The 23,533-nt window shown below is 31.9% G+C and overlaps 4 protein-coding genes and 3 long non-coding RNA genes across 8 annotated transcripts in view; 1 reads left to right on the top strand and 6 right to left on the bottom strand.

The window, feature by feature from the left end:
• Nucleotides 1-23,533, bottom strand: part of LOC115891600 (adenylate cyclase type 8-like) — a 286,870-nt gene that overhangs the window by 82,579 nt on the left and 180,758 nt on the right. The window lies entirely within an intron of this gene.
• LOC115891611 lies at nt 705-2,846 on the bottom strand. The gene has a single exon (XM_030912123.1). It carries the CDS (start codon nt 2,650-2,652, stop codon nt 790-792), a length of 1,863 nt encoding a protein of 620 aa, XP_030767983.1. The 5' UTR covers nt 2,653-2,846; the 3' UTR covers nt 705-789.
• On the bottom strand, nt 4,029-8,172 carry LOC115891617. Its single transcript, XR_004051882.1, has 7 exons — nt 8,034-8,172; nt 7,837-7,963; nt 7,662-7,774; nt 6,386-6,469; nt 5,371-5,574; nt 4,448-4,852; nt 4,029-4,173 (listed from the first exon to the last, which is right to left on the bottom strand). It is a non-coding gene; the product is annotated as an uncharacterized LOC115891617 (long non-coding RNA).
• Nucleotides 8,178-9,496, bottom strand: LOC115891618. The gene is made up of 3 exons (XR_004051883.1): nt 9,359-9,496; nt 8,334-8,457; nt 8,178-8,221 (listed from the first exon to the last, which is right to left on the bottom strand). It is a non-coding gene; the product is annotated as an uncharacterized LOC115891618 (long non-coding RNA).
• On the top strand, nt 9,874-16,486 carry LOC115891619. Its single transcript, XR_004051884.1, has 4 exons — nt 9,874-10,005; nt 10,063-10,243; nt 16,231-16,300; nt 16,396-16,486. It is a non-coding gene; the product is annotated as an uncharacterized LOC115891619 (long non-coding RNA).
• Nucleotides 12,067-14,389, bottom strand: LOC115891608. The gene has a single exon (XM_030912119.1). It carries the CDS (start codon nt 14,253-14,255, stop codon nt 12,123-12,125), a length of 2,133 nt encoding a protein of 710 aa, XP_030767979.1. The 5' UTR covers nt 14,256-14,389; the 3' UTR covers nt 12,067-12,122.
• On the bottom strand, nt 21,271-23,345 carry LOC115891612. Its single transcript, XM_030912124.1, has one exon. The coding sequence runs from the start codon at nt 23,099-23,101 to the stop codon at nt 21,290-21,292; it is 1,812 nt and encodes a 603-aa protein (XP_030767984.1). The 5' UTR covers nt 23,102-23,345; the 3' UTR covers nt 21,271-21,289.

The raw sequence follows: 23,533 nt of genomic DNA, 5'->3' as shown, positions 1-23,533 counted from the left end.
AGAATGTCCCAAATAAATATAAAAAAACATCAAAGTTGTATTTTTTAAAACCAAAAAAATAAAGGTAAATTGGATTAATGCTTACTTTTTTTACCAATGCTTAAAATGCATTGTTTAGGAGCTCACATTTACTTTGAATCATCTTTATACATATAAGTATATATTATAAGTAGACTGTTTAATTTTGTAAAAAATGATGTTTTAAATAAATGATTTTTCAAAAAAAAAGTTATATTGAAACCAGGGTTTTACCACTTTTATATGATATAATGGATATAATGTCTTTATCCAAAGTTTTAGTAAATAGGAAATAGAATGGTAACACCGCAGAGTGCTTCAAATAATAATAATATAATGCAGAATTGTATGCTGAATCCAATTACTTCTAATCCAATCTTACTTCCAATCTACAGAAAAATGGGGGTGTATTTAAAAATAAAATAAAACTTTATCATAACTTATTTATATGACATCCTGTATACAACAAAATATTTTTAGGATATGCCCCTTTATAAACCATACAATAATTGTATAAAACTTTTTTTCATATCTTCGAAAACAACGACGATATTGGACCTCCTCGCACTAATGCCGTGTTACCGTAAGGTATTTACTGGTATATTTAACGATTACAATCATTCTTTATTCACCCTGTACACAGTTCAATTATCATGTAACAAACATGAAAAGAGCGAAAAAACTAAGGTTTTTATAATCATTTATTTTCATACAATTAGGACACATTCTTTTTATCTAGACCTAAATATTTAAATAAAATTTAAGCTTTTTCTATTGTTCAAAACATTCGTATAGATCCTGAATTAATCCTTCAGCGTGAATTTTAAAGTCTTCCCAACATAGTAATCGATCAACATATTCCTTCCTACCAACAGTTGTATAATAAATAAATTTTTCATGATGACCTAATTCTTCATTTATATCTTGTGGAACAATAAGAAGTTGTAAATAAAGTAATGCTAAAACTATTGAATATGGTTTCATATATTCTGCTGCGGCTTTAAATTGATCTAATGGATATATATTTTCGATTTTCAAGTTATATTCATTCAATATTCTTTGCATTTCTATGTAGTAATCATCTAATAAGTTGTAGAAGTATTTATCTCTGACTTTTTTCTCGCCGTGACAATATAGAGCAAGAAATATATCTTGAAAAGGGAGGCCGTATCTTAAACCTTGATAATCTACAAGCATACAAGCACTTTCTCTTAGCATTATGTTGCTTGCGTATAAATCTCCATGACATATCACATTCCTATAGTTTTTTTGAAAACTAAATTTTTTGCCCATAACCAACATGATCTCGTCTAATTTTTGTTTTAAATTTTCCTTGGAAATAGTTTTCGAAAACTGTGGAAAATAGTCGATGAGCGCATGAATTCCGGGTCCAGCGTTTTTTGGATGAACAGGAGTAGTGGGGACACCTTTCTTCTCAGTTAGAATCCAATCCTCGAAGTCATTGTTATAGACATCATTAAGATATACTGGTTTTTTGCTATCTTGAGATAGAAAAACTTCTAAAAGGATTGTTAAAGTATGAAATTTGGCACATTGAACAAAAATGCATTTAAATTCCTTGTAATTTAACTTGGTATCTCCTTGTAAATTTTTGAATCCGAGCTCGATGAGATCTTCAAGTACTAACACATCATTAAATCGGCTGAAATAACAATTAGGCGTAAAATCCAACAAAGATTTGAACCCACACTTTTCAAATTGTGTTAAAATAGTTCTGTAGAAAAAGTCTTCTTTTTTAGACGGTCCTGAATTTGCCAGGGCGGCTAAATATTCGTTGGTCCTATACGATGCCTTTACAAACATTTTTAAGTCTTCTATTTTACCAGAATACTTTACTTTTGATACGAGAGAAAAATATTCTCCTAAATGGCCATTGCATTCATCTAATGTAATAAGTCTGTAATCTAACAAGTCAAACTCACGAGTACCAATTTTTTTTGAAACTGCCTCGATACAATCTTCTTTATTTAGCAACGGATTTTTAAAGTAGCGTTCCAAATCACTCACGTACACACTGAGTTCTGAGTTCTGTTTAGTCTGGATTAAAAAACTAATCGCCTCAAGTTTTACAATTGGAATAAGGATTTTGAGATGGTATTCCAAATCATTGATGTCCACAATGGTCAATAATTTCTCGCTGACTATTTTAAACGTATCATAATAATAATTTAATATATCTTGAAGATGTTTTTGCCTAAAATTGCTATCAGTTAAGGCAAATATTATTGTTAATACGTCATACATTATTGGTTTTGCAGTAGCATTATCCCAACTTCTATTTAGAAAACTTTGTGCAAAAGTAGGCACTAACACACTGTTTTCCATTAAATTATTCACTGATTTCTCTAAATCTCGTACCTGTGATTGGAGGACATCCATTTTAGTATCCAGAAATGCTTTTGAATAAAGAGATGTATCAAGTTTATAAACACCAAATTCATTCTTGTAATTATCCTGTGAAAATGTTGTATCTTGACAATGAATCAGAGCGTGTAAAGTTAATTTTAAGAAATCTATATTGTTCTTTATTAGTGGTAAACTTAAAAAAAGTTCTCGATCTACTTCCGATAGTTCACTATTTTTTATATAGTGTTCGAGTTTCTTACGAAGCATTTTAATGAGAAATAGTGCAATTTGGACTGTTTAAGAATCGTAAATAAAACAAAGAAGCGTACTCGTTCGAAATAATCAGCTTTAAACAAAAGATAATACAGATAATTTTGTTGGTTAATGACACGACACTGTTGCCAAGTGTTGATGTATAGCTTTATAATTTATATTATTTTTATATCTTTGTAGTAATAATATTATTATATATTTTAAGAAATTTAAAAAACATCAGTTGATAATTAATTTTAACTATTATAATTAAGCCTACTATATTAATTTTAACTACACTGAAAAAAATATTGTTCATAATATTAATGAACATTGAATATTAACTGTTGTTTCATTGGGACAATGATTTTTTCATTATATTAATGATTTGTTAAACATAGATCGATGACTGATTTATTAATAGTATGAATCTAATTTCACCATTATAATGAAAATCTGGTTATTAAATTAATGTAAGATTTTCATTAATATAAAGAACGCGTTCATTGTCCCAATAAATGCGTTCTTTATTTTAATGCTGAAACTTTAATGAACACATATTCATTATATTAATGTACTAAATCATTGATTAATGAGTTGTACATTGTGACAATGGACAATGTTATTAATACAAGGAACACACTACATTATATTAATGTATACGGTTATTAATATCAGGAATAAAATATTAGGACTTAAATGGTGGCCATCTTGCTCGGTTACTTTGGCACTTTAATACCTAACGTCTGTGTGGTTGTGTTATTCAGTGAGGCTTTAGTTTCATTAGAGCGGTAAATGTTCTCTTCAATATTTTGAATATTTTAATAAAAGTCCTATCGTATTGTAGTTAATTTGTTGTGTTGTCAAATCAAATTCCGCTGTGTGAGATCTCTGGTGCGGGTATTCATTAAAACAGCGGTTTCCAAATATGTGTCAGAAGCAAAGACATCTAAATATAGGTTTGAATACCGGGGGAACTACTAAGTTATTCTCTCTTCTATAACTTGTACTATGTTCTCGAGAATGTTGAACGCCTGGTACTGCAATATACTTCTTCGATGTGGCATTTTTTATAATGTCTAAGACTAGAATGTCGTGGTCGCCACTACAGTGCTTCAATGTAAAATCAAGCTGCTGGTCGTAAGGTACTGAAAAGGTACTAAGGACCGCACTATCTAAATCTGCATAAGACATATTAAAAACCTATTCGATACTGAATCGAGCAACAATCGTCTATATGATTTTATACTTTATTCAAATCAAGATAATTTTTTATTACTCACGTATGATGTAATTTTTCGTAACATTTCATCTCCATTAAAAGTCGCAATCATCACAGACAAATAAATCGGAATTATAGTGGTTTTGCTGCTATAGTGGTTGTTGTTGTCTTTTCTTTAGCTTATGTTCTTCTCTGTTTTGAGTACTACTACTTTGAATTTTGCCCATCTCCATATTACAAAAGAACAGCCTTTTGTCTAGTAAATTAGTATCTTCCCTTTTCTTCTGTTTCTTTGTAACCATCAGTTTTGTTGACTGAAAAAATATCTAAATATATTGAATTCTCTTCAAAGTAATAAAAAATTCAAAAACACAATGAAAGGTTAGTACTTACAATACCAGTACTCCTATTAGTTTTAGACAATCTATCACCATCATGTTTTTTAATCCCACAATGCTCTTCTCATTTTTACATTAATTGAATATATTATTATCTTCCGTTTTTGCTTTTTGTATACGTGGACCTCCACCAGTTAGTCAAAATATATTTCAATAATTGATTTTCTTTTTACATAGTATTTATACATACGTTGTAAGCTTTCCATACAAATTAGAAAGCCCAAAAATCCCGTTTTTCTTGTGACTATGGTTGACCATTCTTTTAAAAGTAAGTCCAATAAATACAATTTAATTATTTCAAAATTATTAAAAAGTATGTTGTTCTTATATTTTTGATAATTTTTTTATATGAATATTTTGTAAATCCATTCTGAGAGTTAAAAATATCAAAAATATTGTTGAAAACTAAATGGAATTTAGAGGCCTCCTAAGAAAACTCTGGGCCAGTTTATGTATCCCTTATAAAATTCTATGTTTTCGGCGAATAAAATGACAATGTTAAAGCAAAGGATAGTAGCAGAAGATTGGATTTTTGTGTGGCAGGTCCTTTTAACATTCTTTCAAAAATACTTTGTACTGGTTCAGCTAAGGAAACCTAAAAAAACATATATTATCTCTATTAATGTTATATCTCTATAATATTATTATTAGTCTTTTTTAGACACAACCAAATTCACTAAAGGGTTTTAAAATTTAGACCTGGCCTTGTCATGGAAATTAGAACCTTCCATTAATCGTATTTATGCCACTGTCATATGGATTAGTGTATCATTCACAAAATTAGACCAGAACTAAATTTAAAACTTGTTAATGAATCTTGGGGACAGATTTTGACATAATGGCTGTAGGACTAAATTATTAAATGGCCGATAACTTTACATTATTATAGTTCCCCTCCGCCCGCCACTCAAATATATACATAAAATAGTGTGTCCAAGATAATAATTACAAGCACTGGGATCTCAGAAACAGTAAGAGATACAGCTTCAATTATTAGAAATTGCTTTTAGCGATTTTTACTTGATTTTTATATTTTTTTGGATCCTCACATATAACCTTTGACTTATAACCATTATGTTTTTAAAATGTCACCCTGCATACCTATATTCATACCTGAATGGTCAATTCAGTTGATTCACTTATCAAAGATTTTTCTTTTAAGTAATCAATTAACTGATGCATTGATATTATTTTATTTTTCAATCTTCTAAGACCTATTTGTAAAGTATGTATTTTTCATTTTCTTTGTTTCCAAATTTTTACAAGACTTAAATTTCTACATAATATCATTATAATGCCTCATTAACATACTTCTTTCTGAAATTAAAATAACTTATGCACAATTTTACTTAAGATACAGGGTGGCGCCTCTTAAATGCTACCAAGGAGAAAGAGTTTGTATTGAAATTAAATTTTGGGAGTATATGTAGGTTAATTTAGAGCATTTAAACATATAAATGTGATAAAATATGTGTTTTTTTAAAATATGGAGTTCTACAGGGTGTCGCCAAAAAAGTTACACAACAAAGTTTTGTTTTTTGGAATGGGACACCTTATATATTATTTGATTTTCGGATTCTATGAGAAAAATAAAGGTGAATTTCATTATTGGACTAAAATGTAATTTTATTCCCTTTTATTTGAAATGAACACAGCAAGTTCCCTTTTATTTGAACACCCAGAATACTATTCCGATCTTTTAATTGCAGTGTGCATTCATCAATTAATAGAATGCTTAAGGTCAAATTTTAATTTGGTTAAATATACAATGAGTAAATTTCCATCTAGGTAGCTGTTATTGAAATTTAAAGTTTATTCATTATTTTCACCAAATGTGAAATATGACAAGCCTTACATTTTAGACATATGCTTCTTTAACAAAACTCACTTTTATTTCTTTCCTAGAATCCGAAAATCAATTAATATATAGGTGTTCCATTACAAAAAAAAACTTTGATGCATAACTTTGGGGACACCGCGCAGAACTCTTGATATTTCTATAAAATGCTTTCCATTATCCTACATATGCTCCCAAAATTACATTAACGATAAAAACCACCGTTCTCTTTGGAGCCTCCGCGTCGTAGGAGAGGCACCACCTTGTATATAATGTAGAGGTAATTTTTACCTTTTTCTGATACTTTGACGACTTTCTTGAGATAATAAATATCCAACTATTGAGAGATCAGAAGATGAGGATTGTCTTACTATGCTGTAAACAAACAAAAAAACATTAATAATTAATTTTTCAATAAAACCTATTTTCGTTTTTAATTTTTTCCTAAATACTAATAATTTCCTTCTATAGTATTAAACTTATCATTAAGCGAGAATGTTTCCTAGTGCAAAACAAAAGCTCACTCATAGAAAATATATGTAAACAAAAACCAACACTATGGCAAAAATTATATAGTTTATGATCTTATAATGTGGAAGATAATTCCAAATAACATATCCTTGACAAAACATATAAAATAAAAGATAGCTATTTTAATTATAGAGGGTTTCTGGATATTCGACCGATAAAGCTTGACAATGAGAAGCAACAAGTCTCGTATTTTTATAAAAATTAAGATAGGGAAGTAAACCCATAAAGTGCTTAATTAATTAATAATAAAAGATACAAAGTGATATTAGTAATCTTATATTACGCTATATTGTTCTATTAGATATTATAACAGCTTCCTTGAAATCTATTACTGCTAATGACATAAAAGTGTCCCCTTTTCTGCAAGAAAGATAGAGATGTCAATTTTTAAATAATTAAGATGGCAAACAAAAGCAGAAAAAATGTTATTTTGAAAAAGCTCAATGTGTCAAAGGATCCCGTCTACTATAGTTACGTCAAAAGTATGAATAAGAATGTATTTAGATTTTTTACCGCAAAAATTGTGTCTACGAAATTTCGCGTCTCTATTTTTTTAAAGAAATACCTGGATATGTCAAAATTAAACTTACTATTGTGACACCCTGTATGTTAAAAAGTAAATACTTCGCAAGAGGGTGTACACCTGTATTCAATAAGGCACAGTACACTACTTGACAATAATAGTTATAATGAGAGTATTTCATATAAAATATATTACATACTAGTTGAAGCCTGGCGCATCCGCCACAACATCAGGAAAAAAAAATACTTTTTATTTTTTTTTAATTAAATGAAAAACAAAAAATCCGGTGATGACAGTTTTTAGAAGAGCCAATTAGCTATCTTTTAGTAAAAAAAGCAACTTTCTAGAGCAAGTCGTTACTTCAGTAGAGACGACACAGATAAACATTAGCATTTTATATTATTATTATATTATTATATATATTACTTTCTTATGAATACAACTATATTCCCATTCTGTTAAAAATACAAGAGCTTTTAAGCCTTGTCAGTCAAACATCCAGAATACACTTACAAAGAGCACATACTGGTTAATTCCAACTTCTTTTTCCAATGCCGTTTCTGTTGTTTTGAGGGTAGGGCTTCTTGAGAAGGGCTAGTTTATCTTGTATGATTTTAGGCAAAATCCTGTGAATTTTAATTAATTATCAATATTAAAATACATGTATAAAATGTATCAATGTTCTTACAAATTTGGGGGGCCAGCCAAACTGCCAATCGCGGGACTAGGTAGGGACCTTCTCTAGTCCCTCAGCTGGTCTGGAGGTTCATTTTCCTAAAACATTTTTTGGGTGGCGGTACAAACTAGAAGAAAACCTAGAGTAAATACTAATATTAGTACAATACTTATTTATTAACTGTTAAAATGTATTTGACTGCTTTTTACCTGTATGATAAAGCCCCAACAAAAATGGTACTATCTATTTGAGGCTCAGAATTTGGTCTTATTTGCCTTCGATCAGTTAATTCGGCGATCATAATATTGCTCTTATCAAAATCATCAGAACAAATTAGGACACACGTTAATTCAAGAGTGAAATCGATCATTGTCTAAGCTCAGTATTTATAGGAACGCTACAAAAGTACTATTGGTTAAATATGCAACACATACATATTAAGTATTATAAATCTATTTAATAATATATGTAAAATAATAAAAATATGTGGTAAAAAAGGAAAAATTAACCTAAAGGAAAAATTTTCCAAGGTTTATTTTCCTCTATTTAAAACACCAGATATGTACTCGTCTGTGAATTGTGTGTGTGTGGGTGTATAGGTAAGTGTGGGTAAAAGTGTAAAGGGTTCCAAAACTAAAAAAAAAATATCATAAATGAAAGAGTAAAGAATTATCATAAGTAAGGCTTATCATTATCATTCAAAACAGTGAATATTTTTTAAGTACTGAAGCATCATTATAATTTTATTTATTTTATTAACTTTTTTAATTTGAATTTTGAATACCTATATCTAAACCTTACCTATTATGTAATTACTTATAGAATTTTTTATAATAAATAAATAATAGATCAATCATGTGTTACGGTTAATATCTAAAACCTGCTAATGTTAACTAGAGTTCAATAATATTAATATTTAGATTGCAAAAATAGTTTTCTTTCAACATTGGGAGAGAAATATGGAAATTATCTAGCCAAAGTCTGAAGTAATTATAAAAATTAAATGTCTTTAATTGAACATTAGCTAACTTTGTCATACTAATTTAGCATACATATAGGTACATAGTTAATATAGAATATAACTGAATAATTCTGATGTTCAAATCGTGTTCAAATTTCAGGTATTAACTACCTATAACAGCAACAGCTGTTTTATTCAGCAGATATTAGCCATAACATACACAATTTTTAAGATATTTATAGCGGTTTCGAATGTTAGTTGGTACTTAGATATAATATAAAAAAGGTTTTTAAATGTTAAGTTGAGAACAGCCAGTATTACCTCTGAGCATTTTTTACCACCAACTGTAACAGCGAAATGGACAAATACTTAAAATAATTGACTTAAAACGTAGATCGGTTTTGCCAAGGTTTTGCCTGAGGTCTAACTGAGGATAAGTCTAATTTCACAATCAAAAACGACAGCAAATAAGAAAATATACGTATTTTTGTAATAATCTACTTATAACTAAAAGTACTTAGATACGCTACTGTAAAGGCATTGCTAAAGGTAAAAAAATGTAATAACACTTACCGTCCAAATATCAATCAGGAGTTAGAATAGTCCACCTTTAACAAACTATGCACTGGTGAACCATTGTAGATAGTTAAAAAACTACTTTAAATAGTTTTCTTTGCAATAAACACTAATAATTATTCGAAAGTTGTCCGAAATCCACAAACACTTCCAACGGTCGCAGAAAACTCGCAACAATGCTCCGTTGGACAAAAGTTGAATGAATACGTCAAATGTCAGCGTAATTTCTACAGATTCCGACAATTCGTAGTAAAAATTAATCCGTAGCGATGCCGGATTGTCTTAGTAATTTCCCTAATATATTTTAATCGTAATTTTAATATAATTTAATTAGAAAACTAATAATAATTTCAAAGGTATAATCCTAGTATAATTAATGTATTATAATTAAACTTATATATCTACACAAATATTTAGTCTAATGACCTTGTAATGACAATAGCATTTAGAACTCAAACCGTAATCAACCGAAATCTACCACCGGTCACTTAAAATTGGCATCATCGATTTTTGTGCAACACGGTTCGTGATCGCGGTAAAATGTAAATTGTTTCGTCTCCTTTTATTTAGATGTCTTTGGTCAGAAGTTACAAAACAAAAAGAAGAAAAACATAGTAACAAGTCGAGGCATGAAACTGATTATGGTAAATTCCAATGTTCTTTTAATATTTGGCATTTTAATTATTTTGATATACTTTTAGAACCTAAACAAAATGCTGAGACCCGCCTTCAAGCCCTCAAATTCGACAATTTAACATCGGACCCACTTGATGCAACTTGGAAGGCCTGTTGAAAATTCGTCTAGACGTTATCAAGTCTAACAATACAGCTAATATAATGAAGAAATGGTCTTTTTATAGAAATCCCTCAGGATATCGACTGGTAAATTAATTTTCTTATTATAATTTACCCTAAAATTAATAATAACATTACTATTCTCTTCGTCGATTCGATATTTTTTTAATTTTTAACTTGTATTTAAAAGAATTCATAAATTATTATTAGTTCATTGCACTTGTTTTTTATTGTCCTATAATGGAAAAATTTACTGTGCGCGTCAGTAAGTCGGCACTATTGGTAATTTTGTTACCTTTGTAGCTAAGGGCTTGTTCAAATGGAAATCTATTTATAGTAGAATTATTTTAGGTAGTTGGCTGGGAAATGACTATCAATGACATTTCATATCAATGACAGGGATCTTCATCATCGATTATACGGCACAACAAGAGGTACTAATAGTGTCGACTTTTAAATGTATAACTAAACAGGTTATGAAATTGTTTTACTGTATTAAGATACGGTTCATTAATATAAGGATTTGGGTATATTATATTAATGAAATCTGTTCTTTGTACCAATGAATGTGTTCTTCAAATTAATGAACACTGTTCTTGATTTAATGAACTTAAAGTTCACAGAGTTAATGAATTACTTTTCATTGTGCCAATGAAATCGTTCATCGGCTCAAAATTAATGATTTTATTCATTATATTAATGAACTTTTTCCATTATATTTATGTCGACTTTTGGTTCAGTGTATTATTGATTTTAGAAGTTAACAACTACTTCGAGTATTAACGTATGTACTGCAAGCTTGATATACAGGCTGGTCCGAATTTTATTCAGAAAACTTCGGCAGCATATTCTGCAGATAAAAATAAGCAATAAATATATCTTATAAATGTATCTCCTAAAATGATTCGTTTCGGAGATACAGGGTGTAGGGGTTTCATTTTTATTTCGATTTTTTCCAAATAATATCTGAAATAACGTCAATATTTGGATGAAAATTGGTGTCTGCCAGTTTTTTGACATGACAAATTTGATTACGGTGTCAATCCTACTTGTAGGGGACACCACCTACGTATTTTATAATTGGAGCAATAACTTTTCGTCCGTACCTGTACAAAACTGCTGAGTGAGGAAATATGCATTTCGGCCGGTTTTTACATAAAAAGGTATCTTGGTAAAACTTGCTACGAGTTATTTAAAATCGAAATAATCAATACATTATAACAATTTTTAACGGTTATTCGTAGTGATTTTTATCAAGAGGCCATTTTTGTGCAGAAATGTATATTTTTTCACACAGAATTTTTATACAGGTACAAACAAAAAGTTCTCTTCAAACCAGTTAAAACTTATGTAGCTGACGCCCCCTACAAGTTGAAGTCAAAAAAGTACAATGATATCAAAATCAAATTTCCCATGTCAAAAAACATTCAAACACTAATTTTTATCCAACTATTGACATTAGTTCACAAGCTATTTGAAAAAGGGTGAAATAAAAATGAAACTTCTGCACCCTGTATCTCAAAAATGAAGCATTTTAGGACATAAATTTATGTGAACCTTTTTTACTTATTTTTATCTGCAGAATATGCTCTGCCGAAGTTTCCCGAATACAATTTGGACTACCCTGTATATGTTATTACAAATACCTACCACATTCATTACACCGAAATTTCAGTCTAAATAAAATATTTTTTGATATAATAATAAAACATTATTTTTTTAATAGGGCTAGGACCCCCTATGACAATTAACTAAACTTTGTGACTTAAGTTTCAAAAAATGTGTTAGAAATTAATACAGAAAATACAAGGATAGTATTAATATATTAACGAATATTGCTATAAAAAGGTAAAAATAAAAAGGGACTTTGGATTTTTGTTTTTGTTATTTCAAATAAATTTAGTATAAAGTTTTTTTAAGAGATCCATTTTAATTAAAAAGTTTTTACAAAGTTCTTATAGTATCTTTAACAGGAGTTAGTAATATAATCCGCGATATCATGAGCAAGGTCTTTCATACATCCCTTATAATACTCGTCACTCCAAAGCAAATCTATCATGGCTTTTCTATTATCCTTAACGTAGTAATCAAACTTCTCTGGATCGAACAACATTTCCTCTCTACTTTTTGTGCTCATTTTTGCCATATGAGATAATATACACGTAGCTGATAAGACAGCTGATTTAATATATTCTATACTTTCATTAAACTCATCTCTTGAAAAAACTTCTTCCGGGTCGTATTGAAAATCTCTTAAATATTTGCTAATGTCCTGATAATAATCGTCGACAAGCTGATCGATGTATTTTAATCTAGTGTCTCTTGACGAACAAGTGTAAATAAAAAACAATAGCTCAAAAACTGGAGGTACGTAACGTAAAACTTGGAAATCTACTAAGATAGCTTTGGAAACGATATCGTTTTCATCGGAAGAGAACATCATATTTCCTAGATGCACGTCCCCGTGAGTTATGACATTTCTAAACTTATCAGAGGTTAAAATCTTCTTATAAACCGACTCGTACAGTTCATCGGTTCTACGAATAATTTCTTCATGACCCAAACCAGTTTTTTCAGTAATTTCTGGGGACCGTTCTAAAAGGTAATGTATAGCAACTCTATTACCATTGAAAAATTTTCCTATTGGCGTTTCTGTAGTATTTAGGTATATAGTTTCCCTGAATTTTCCTGGAAACAGTTTATCCATACGAACTTTTTCTCCATTCTTCCTGGTTAAAGTTTCTTCTAAAATTAATGTAGAGGCTGCATACTTAGCTAGCAATGACACTATCGCCTTTAGACGAGAATAGTCTAAGTTTTGGTTAAGTTCTAAACAACGAAACCCTTCCTTTGCCAGATCTTCTAATACTAACATCCAGTTTTCTCTGCTCAGAAAGCACTGTGGAGCGAAATCTGATAAACCTTCCAAACCGTGTTCATTATACAAGGGTAGAAGAGTATTGTAGAAGAAATGTTCTTTCTCGGTTGGACCATTTTCGACAATTGCTCTTAAAAACTCATTATGGGGAATTATAAGTTTTACAAAAAGCTGTAATGACTGAGTTTCCCCGTTAAGATTAACTGTAATACTTAAATTAAAATACTGTCCTAGATGACCGCCATTGCTGTTTAACTGTTTCATGTCGTAGTCAACCAGTTCGAAATCAGTAGAGTGAAATTTGTTTTTTATAATTTCGTAGATGTCTTCTTGATTTATGAGAGGGTTCTTCAGAAATCTCCAGATATTTAAAACCAGATCTTCAGGTTCATGAGAATTAATTGTTTTATTTGAATTAATGATTTGAAATTTTAATACTGGGAGTAAAACTCGTACTGACGTTTCCCTGTAATAATTAGTTAATTTTGATGAGTATTCTGGGATGTTGTCTTCTATAGATTTCTCTAGTTGGCTAAAATAAGATTCTAGTAGCTCCGAAAAATGTTTTTGACGAAATTTTTCGCTACTCAAAACAAACATGTATAATAAAGCATCGAATACTGGTGGAATCCTGTGTACATTCCAAGATTTTAACTGTACATGTTCTCTGTTATTTATAGGAAAACCAAGACTGTTTACTAGTAATCCAGATTTAAATACTTTGCCGGCATCCAGTTCTAAACATTGCGTTGCTTTATCCAGAGTGTCTTGCTTGATATCCTTAAATTCATATGTCGAACTAGTGGTGTCAAGCAGCTGTCGCAACTTGTAACTACCCGTTTCATCTACTAAAGTCTCTTCAGAAAGTATATTTCGTGACTGATATTCTGCCAAAGCCTTTAATATATCTTTCAAATAACTTATTAGGCTTTCTGGTTCCGTACTCGATCGTTGGAAGGCTATATATTTTTCTGTGTCACTACGTTGAAAAGTAAATACCTGGGGCAATGTAGAATTCTCTTTAACATCTTTAAACCGTTGGATTTTATCTGAACAGATCGCTTCAACCGTCACATATTGTTTTCGCACTGAATTGAACTGAAGGTCGAGAATCGATAAAAATGTTACATTTTTGCACGGTTTTAAAGTAACGTTAAAAGGTACATCACTCGGTAAATCAAACACGCTTTGAACAGCACTTGTTATGTCGAGAGCGGCCATGTTAAAACTAATGAATGTTGTTGTATGGTGTGGGTTTTATATTTAGATTTTACCTGCTGATATAAGTTCCTAAAATCCTATCTCAACGGTTTATTATTGTTTGGTTGGCAGTTAGCTGTGGCCATTAGGTGAACCGATGTTTAACGATAATATTGTGTAAAATGTAGTCATATAATCGATAATAAATTTCGATCAATAAGTAATATTTGGTTTATGCAATCGGTATCTAAAGTATTTATTAATTAGTTTAAATACCTGACGTGTGATAAATAAAAATAAGATTTAGTAAAATATTTCACAATAATGCAAAATGTTTCTTTTATATAGGCTCTACGCTGAAAAAAAATGTAGGTAATTTTACAAAAAAAATTATTGATACATTAGAGTATTAATGTATCAATATTTTTCAATAAGAAACTTGTAAAAATAAGATTTTTTTACATGTAATTTTTAAACAGTTTATTAATATTAATGATTATTACTAAACGATAATATTTTCACAATGATTTTGTGAGTTTAAAAATTAAATTTAAATCAGAAATACAATCTTGTAGTAAAATCGCATCTCTCTAGACATATTCACAAAGCTTGTGTGATTTAATTAAATTCGCACGTCGCGTGACTTCTTGTGGAACTGATGCATATTAGCATAGTATAAGGTAACGAGTAGCTTTACTCCTTTTGAAATCCTTTGTTCTTTTTCTGCCATTTTATATGACCTTGTTTTCGCGTCCCGTGACCACTGACGTTGCTGTATAGTCGTGGTCTATAACTAGGCAAAGTATAGTCGTGACACTCGCCATAGTTTCACAGAGATGTATTTAGGAAAATATGAGTTAAAATAAAATAAAATAAAAAAAAAACTGATCATCGAGTAAAAATTTGCTTAAAAACAGAATATTTTCACATTTTGTGTAAGTAACAATTCTTCTGTATCTGAAGGGAAGAATGCGGAAAAAATATATAATGACATATTTTTATATTATTATCTATTTCAAAGATCTTCTACAACTTTTTTAATTTAAAACAAGTTCAATTTTAACATGGTTATGACACGTTATAGCGTTTCCGGAACCGGAGCTATTTTTCGGAACCGGTATTTCCAGTTTTTTTTTCTGTACTTTCGGTACTAGCAAATTTTTGTTTAATGATGGTGCAGTTCGTTAAACAGCAAGCAAGAGATGGTTGTCAAAAGCAAAATCGATAAAAAAAATTGAGGTTTAAATCTAAATAATATCAAATTATTAAGTAGTAATCAGTCATGAAAAAATTAACCTGAACACAAGCATGATCACAAATGACTCTCAAACATTTTTTTTAATTATTACTACAACCAATAGCAGCACACAGTAAGGCACTCATTTTTTGTCAATCCCTCTCTGTGCTGGGACGCAACGCTCGAACCTCGCTGATCCACGGACGCAACTCAACTGAAACGCTCTGCAATCTGCCGATATTCGACAGATTGTAAAAACTGGCAGAAAATATTTGGGAGAGTGCAATTACTCTTTTCCTTCTACTATAGTATTAAGTCATCGGTTGAAAAATGTAGTTAGAGGAAAGACGAAGAACATTTTAATCTCAGCACTTTTTTTGAACAGGTGGGAGTTTCAGTGCATGAGTGATTAGTGTTTTTATAATTTAAGGATAAGATATTTAACTAATTATGTTTATATGTAGTTTCTGTAAATATAAAGCCAGCTCTCTTAGAAAACATATTCTCCATTTATTATAATTATTTGCATTTTAATTTTAGCGATTTATTTATGTAAACATAATTGTTCCATGATCCCTCTATATCAACATATCTCTAAGTACCGTATGATCGAATAAAAACGGCGTCAGCGATGGTTATGAATTGAAGATCTCTGTCATTTTATATGAAAAATTATATGGGAATTGTCATCGATCGTCATTTCGTGGTCATCGCTGACGCCGTTTTTATTCGATCATACGGTATTATTTATTCTTTCAGACTATTTCTGAGGAGAAATTTAATAGAGAACCAAAGTAGGGGACTCTATACATCCATAGTCTCTAAGTTGGTAAGTTGACTGTTTATTAGATACTAAAAATAGATATTTCTTGCATATTTTTTTTATTTATTATCTAATGACAGTTTTGTTCCTATTTTGGTTAGGCGCAGAATGCCAGTTAGATTCTCCTAGACAATAGATGCAGAGTATCTTATATAAGTTCTATTTTGTGACTTTTTTATTAACCTTTATAATAAATATATTATAAACACACGATTTATTAAACTTATTAAAATTTATTAACGATTTATGAATTTACAAAAGTAATAGAAATGTTCACAAAAAAATTAAAACGTGCCTACTTCTCATTTAGTCATTCATTATGACATTAAAACTCAGTATGCTAAATTTCATAACATTCCATAAGAGGCTTATGCCTCAAAAATCCGTGCGAAATTATCGTTATCATTTGAATCCGCTAAACGCGGCCTGACGTCACTGCTTCGATCGGTATTTCCGCGCGAGTAAACGGTGCTGTCTGCACGCTGTGGAATTTCTAACAGAACAAGCTAGAATACGACATATCGCGTTGTGCTCGGATGTAGTTTGCATATTAAATTTGGTTTATTGTGATTAATATTTGGAGTTTATTACTAGTTTAAAAACAAAGATACTTAGTGAGATGGAGGACGGGTTTACTTGAAAGCGATAACAAACAACACTTGGTTTTTGACAATACAAAATTATTGAGTTTTTGAGCTGTCAGAGGCCCGTATTTAGGAGGAGGTGGCCAAATTTTAAATTTTAATTATCATATTAAACTGAAAATTTGCATGCGTATATAGAAGCTAAGACAATGTAAAATTATCGTATTGTTGATCTGATATAGGGCCGTATTAAGGAGAAGGAGCCAAATCTTAAAATTTAATTGTATTGATCTGAAAATTCGCACACGAATACAGGGTGTCCAGTTTAAAATGAGGTACTTACATGGGGAATAATGGGGATCTTGAAGACCGTTAAAGTTAGAAGATCGGTTAAATAGAAGAAAAGTTGCGTTTTTGTGTGTCCAAAAATAATCTAGGTCTATTTTATTTCATATTCATATACCGTTACGTAAATACAGGGAGAAAAAGAAAAATGTGCATTTTCTAAACACCACCATATTTTCTGTATTATTAGAGCTAAGGTCATCAAAATTTTTACATAGGGGTAAGGCAATATGGAAATTTTAAAAATCATGTTCAAAAAAGTCTAGGCTTACTACGTTGCGCATGGCCGAAGTGCACTTTTGCTTTTCCTATGGACGCCATATTGAAATACACGGTTGAAAACATTTTTAATAAGGATTTTTAAAACGCCAAAGTTAAATATGGCGCTCACAAGAAAAATAAAAGTTGACCCCGGCCGTGCGCAACATAGAAGGCCTAGGTTTTTCTTGATATCATTTTTAAAATTGCCATGTTGCCTTGCCCATATATTGAAATTTTGATTACCTTAGCTCCAATAATACAGCAAATATGGTGGTTTTTCGAAAATGTTAATTTTTTTTCTTTTTCACCCTGTATCTACATAACGGTATGGATTTAAAATAAAATAGACATAGATTATTTTTGGGCACACAAATACGCAACTTTGCTTCCATTTAACCGACTTTGTATCTTCATCGGTTTCCAAGATCCCCATGTACCTCATTTTAAATTGGACACCCTATAGGACCCATATTAAGCGAAAAATTTACAAGTGAAAAAATTGATAAAAAAACTTTTTAAAAACAAGCTTAAAATTAAATGCACTTAAAAGTAGAAAATAAGAATTATACGCAAAGTAACGATTTAAGCTTCTGTGGATTATTTTTTGAAGTATTAATACACCCAGGGACAAAACACCACTTATTTGAACTCATTTTACTTCTTCAAAATACCAAAACAATGAAAATAAACAATACACCTTCGCGAACGTCTGTAAAAACAATGCGGCAAGTGCACGATCGTACGGACGCCATCGATCGGTCAAAGCAGTGACGTCAAAAACAGGTAGCCTCGAGCCGGGTACGTTTTCTAGCCTTGCTGCATTTCTCAATTTTGTTTTGCGTTTATGTGAGAAAATTATAGTTTTTAAGAAAAATTTTGAGTGCCACGTTTTTTACTCATATGTAGCTATCCAAATTCATTGAAATTAGAAATTAGTGAACATGTCTATTGAAGTTACTCCTCTCCCCTACCTATACCTGTTGGTATGGTCGGCTAAAAATAAAAAAGTTATAGAGGTGAAACACACATACTTTTCACACATCTTGTATAACTATATTTAAAATTCTTTAACAGATTGTTAGATACTAATATCATACTCAATAACACAGTACAAAGTTCAAGGACTAAATCATAAAAATAGAACTAATTCCGTGGCATCCCATTCATTATTTTAAAATTAGTATTGCCTAATAAATTTACATTTTTAAAATTATTGGTAAATATACGAGGACTGATTACATAATAATAAAACTAAATATGTATAAGTATCTGCTTTGAAATTAAAATAAAATAAATACATATCAATAGCAGCGCTAATTATTATAAAAATATATTTATTGATATGAAAACTAGGAACTAGTGGAGTTGCAGTCCGAAGGGTTTGAAATCGAATTAATACACTTTGTTAATTGTCAAACTTTCGGAATTTATTTAGTCCTTTCTCGGGACACTGAAATGGAAATACATAAATAACGTGTTTCCATTTCAGTGTCCTGAGGAAGGAATAAATAAGTTCCGAAAGCTTGACAATTAACAAAGTGTATTAATTCGATTTCAAACCCTTCCGACTGCAACTCCACTAGTTCCTAGATTTTCTTTCTCACTAGTCAGTCGATACTACTGTCTGTTTATTGATATGTATAGAGTGATTCAAATAATATTTAAGTATAAGCAAACAATAAAATAACTCAATTATTTTTTGAATTTATTTGAAAAACGATAAAGAGAAAATACATTTCTTTTATAGAAATCTACCAGCCCGGAAAATATTTGTACTTATTAAAAACTCCTTCCCCTAGGAGATGCAAGACCTTGTCTTTGGTGGGGAAGCTCCTGGTCAGGTGCTGGGGGGAATCCCCTAGCGCTTGGCTTGGTCTAACAAGCATTTCACTCATCGTCTTGTCCCTGGCTATAGTGTCATGGCCAGAGAATTGCACCAAGACATATAACGATGCCGGACGAGGCTACCCCTATCCGTCATACCAGGCACCCTCTACTGACTGTGGTCATATCTCGCGGGTAGAGGGTGTGGGGGGGGGGCTTGGCTCAACCGCCTGGACCAAGAGGAGACAACCTCACCAAAAACCTAAATCCTACGATGGCGGGACCAGGTCAAAGGGATGCGTGGTTAGATAGAGGACTAGCCATTATTGGCCTCAACCTTGGGGCATCAGGGGGCACCCCAGTGTATTTACCACTTACTTCTACATGCGAGGCTCTGTAGAAGTGGACCGACTATCCCTAGCGACTCATGGGAACACTATGAGATCTAGCATTAAAGACACCACCGGTGAAGCTGTGGGGAAGCCCTCTAGCAACACTGGGAGCATTACAAATGAAAGTTCCAAGGGACCAAATCGAAAGGAAACTTAGAAGAGGGGCGTCTGATACTTGCTTGAGATCATCCTCCACAAGTGGCACACAAGCTACCACCTTCTCCAGCAATGGTCGAGAGCCTACCTCTAGACCCAATAGGCGACACAAGCTACCGTTTCGTCTACCCGGCCTGGGTCAACCAGGCGGGCTAGACGATCCTCTGGGAGTAGGTCGTAGCAGAGCAGAAGCACGGAGATACCTCCGACTGCTCGACGAAGGACTTGCTCCAGAGGAAGCAAAAACGAAAACACTCCTCCGAAAAGGGGAGTGTAAAGAAACCAAGAAACAACCTGACTCATCTCCATCAAAGGGCAAGAGAGGGAGCGAGAACCTCTCACCATGGAAAGCCGTCCAACACCAAGAGGTAAGCAGGGACGTATCAGCTATGCCGGTATTGTTGGACAAGTGAAAATGGCGGTGCTGCCAAAGGATTTCCCATAGGTTGCTCTCACCACCGACTAGCAAACGTCTCTAGAAGAGGCTGTACTGGACGAAGTAGTGGCGATCGGATTGCAACACAACGATCTGCAAAATGTGAGTCAGCTGCGTTTTGCGGGGATACACTTTCGGGTAGGCATGATCCTCAAATCGTAACTATGTGGAAATCGCACCTAAGCGTAAAAATTGGCAGGGGCCGGAACTGGTTGCAGTGAAGGGAGAAAACAGGAATCCCTAAAGGGGCGGCCATCACGGTCTTTCTGCCGAGGAGCAAGGGGAAAGACACCACCTACCTGCTGAGCCTTATCCAGGGTCAGAACTTCAATGTAAGGTCATCGAGTTGGCGAGTCATCAACTCGAGGGAGGAGGCTCATGGTCAGGTCCTCACAATAGGAATTGACCTCAAATCCAAGACAGTAATAGAGAAAGAGGGACATATCTCTATTATAGATACGGGACAACACAGGTTGTCTAAGGAGAGACTAAGTTAAAGAGATGGAGAAAATGGAGACAGATCCTCCAGCCTCCATATCACGGATTCCTCAGCTGGAGGCAAGCTCCTCGACTGTGAAGGGCGGCACGGAGGGCCAAACTCCAACCGTGGAAGGGTGTGTACCCTCGGAGGAAGAACTGTTGTCAGAGGGTCTGTGCGATGACAAAAGGAAGGGGGCACAATAGATCTTTAAGGTCGCAGTGATTAACCCCCACTCTTACTCATTCTACATTCTACATTTAAAACTCACCCTGTATATACACTCAATTTGTTCATATTAGTTTAGTTTTAAGCATCTGCTGAATTATTTTCATATTCATTAAGTCCATAATAGCGTTATATTTGTTCATTAAAAATGCATGAAAAAATTATTATTTTTTAGACTTGTTGCTAAAAGTCTGATCATTATTTAACACACTTTTCTTTTCTATAACTTTATTAGGAAACATAGTTTTACAATTTTATAAAATTAAAGGTTATTAAAACTAATATATACTGTTAGTGATATTCAGCAATAAAATCCATAATATCTCGAACCATATCTTTCATGCACTTGTTATAATACTCATCATTCCACACCAAATCAATTAAAGCTCTTTTGTTTTTATTAACATAATAATCAAACTTCTCTGGATTAAAAAATACATCTTCTCTAATCTTAGGCTGTAATTTGGCCATGTGAACTATCATACAAGTAGCTGATAGGACAGCTGATTTAATATATTTGATACTTTCAATAAACTCATCTCTTGGAAAAACTTCTTCGGGATCGTAATGGAAATCTCTTAAATATTTGCTAATGTCCTGATAATATTCCTCGACAAGCTGATCGATATATTTCAGTCTCGTGTCTCTCGATGAACAAGAATAAATAAAAAACAATAATTCAAACACTGGAGGTATGTAACGTAAAATTTGGAAATCGACTAAGATAGCTTTGAATACAGCATCGTTTTCGTCAAAATGGAATAACATGTTTCCTAAATGCATATCTCCATGGTTCATTACGTTTCTAAACTTTTCAGATGTTAGAATCTTTTTAAATAACGATTCGTACATTTCATCCGTCCTGCGATAAATTTCGTCTTGTGTCAAATTACATTTTGCTGTGATCTCTGGACAGAGATCTAAAATATAATGTATAGCGTCTTTAGTACCATTGAAAATTTTTCCTATTTGGGTTTCTTTATCATCTATGTATATGGTTTCCTTAAATTTTTCCGGATAAAGTTCATCCATTCGAACCCTTTTTCCATTACTTCTCGACAAATTTTCTTCTAAAATTAACGTTGATGCAGCGATCTTAGCCAACAACGATACTACCGCTTTCAATTTGTTAAAATCCAAGTTTTGATTTACTTCCATCCCGCGGAATCCAGCCTTTGCCAGGTCTTCTAATACTATCAACCATTTTGCTCTGCTCAAAAAGCATTGGGGTGCGAAGTCTAGTATATCCTTTAAACCATGTTCTTCATATAAGGGTAAAAGAGTGTAATAGAAGAAATGCTCTTTCTCAGCTGGACCACTTTCAACGGTATCTCTCAAAAATTCGGTGTGAGGAATAATGACTTTGACAAATAGGTGCAGAGTATTACTTTCGCCTTTACGGGTAATTTTGATAGTTAAATTGAAATACTGTCCTAAGTGGCCATTTTTAGTGTCCAACTTTTTCATATAATAGTGGTCCAGTTTATATTCCTTGGAATGGAATTTGTTCTCGACAATATCATAAATATCTTCTTGGTTAATAAGTGGATTTTTTAGAAACCGCGATGTGTTTAAAATAAGGTCTTCAGGTGCTTGTGAATTAATCACGATTTGAAATTTTACTATGGGAAGTAAGACTCTGAGTGATGTTTCTCTGTAATAAGTTGTTAGCTTTGATGAATGTTCTGGAAAGTAATTTTCTATCGATGTCGTCAGTTGCTGAAAATAAACTTGAAGAAGCTCAGAAAAATGCCTTTGTCGAAATTCTTCTGTAGTACAAATAAAAATGTACAGCAAGGCATCGTATACAGGAGGAACAGCTGTATCACTCCAAAATTTTAAATGAGCATTTTCTTTGTTTCTTACAGGAAAACCAACACTGTTTACTAGGAAACCGGCTGTAAATATTTTCCCGCCATCTACCTCCAAAGATGTTACTACAGTATCTAAATTGTCTTTATCGGAATCTGTAAATATATTCGTTGAAACTGATGTGTTAAGTAGGGGTCGTAACTCATAACTTTCAGTCTCTCGTGGTGCTTCTTCGGAAGCTAGATTTCGTGATTGGTAATAAATAGCTAAAGCCTTCAAAATATATTTCATATAAATTTGTTAAGCTTTGTAGTTCTGTGCTGGTCCTTTCAAATGCTATATATTTTTCTGTGTTTTTACCTTGAAAAGTCACTACTGGAGGCAGTGTGGAAATATCTCTAATATTACCATATTTACAATATCCTTTGATCTTATTTGTATTGATTTTTATTGATATAATATTTTGTAGGAGTATATTTCAACCCAGAAACATGTATGATGTTTTTTTCGCGAAAGAAAATATTTTGAAAATTTGGATTTTTTTGAAACAAAATTTGGAATTTTTTTAGTTTTTTCGACATTCTTTAGTAAAGAATGTCAAATATGACATTCTTTAGTGAAGAAAACCCAGAAAAGATCCAGAGGTTCTTAAAATTTAAGAAAAGATACCTATATATTTTTTAATTTTCAAAGTAAAATAACTCAGTTATTTTGAACTTGAAA

Source organism: Sitophilus oryzae, unplaced genomic scaffold (assembly GCF_002938485.1).
Source record: "Sitophilus oryzae breed Bouriz unplaced genomic scaffold, Soryzae_2.0 scaffold_1188_pilon_pilon, whole genome shotgun sequence".
NCBI lineage: Eukaryota > Metazoa > Arthropoda > Insecta > Coleoptera > Curculionidae > Sitophilus > Sitophilus oryzae.
Note: the sequence above shows the minus strand (reverse complement) of the source record. Positions and strands in the feature narration are given on the sequence as shown.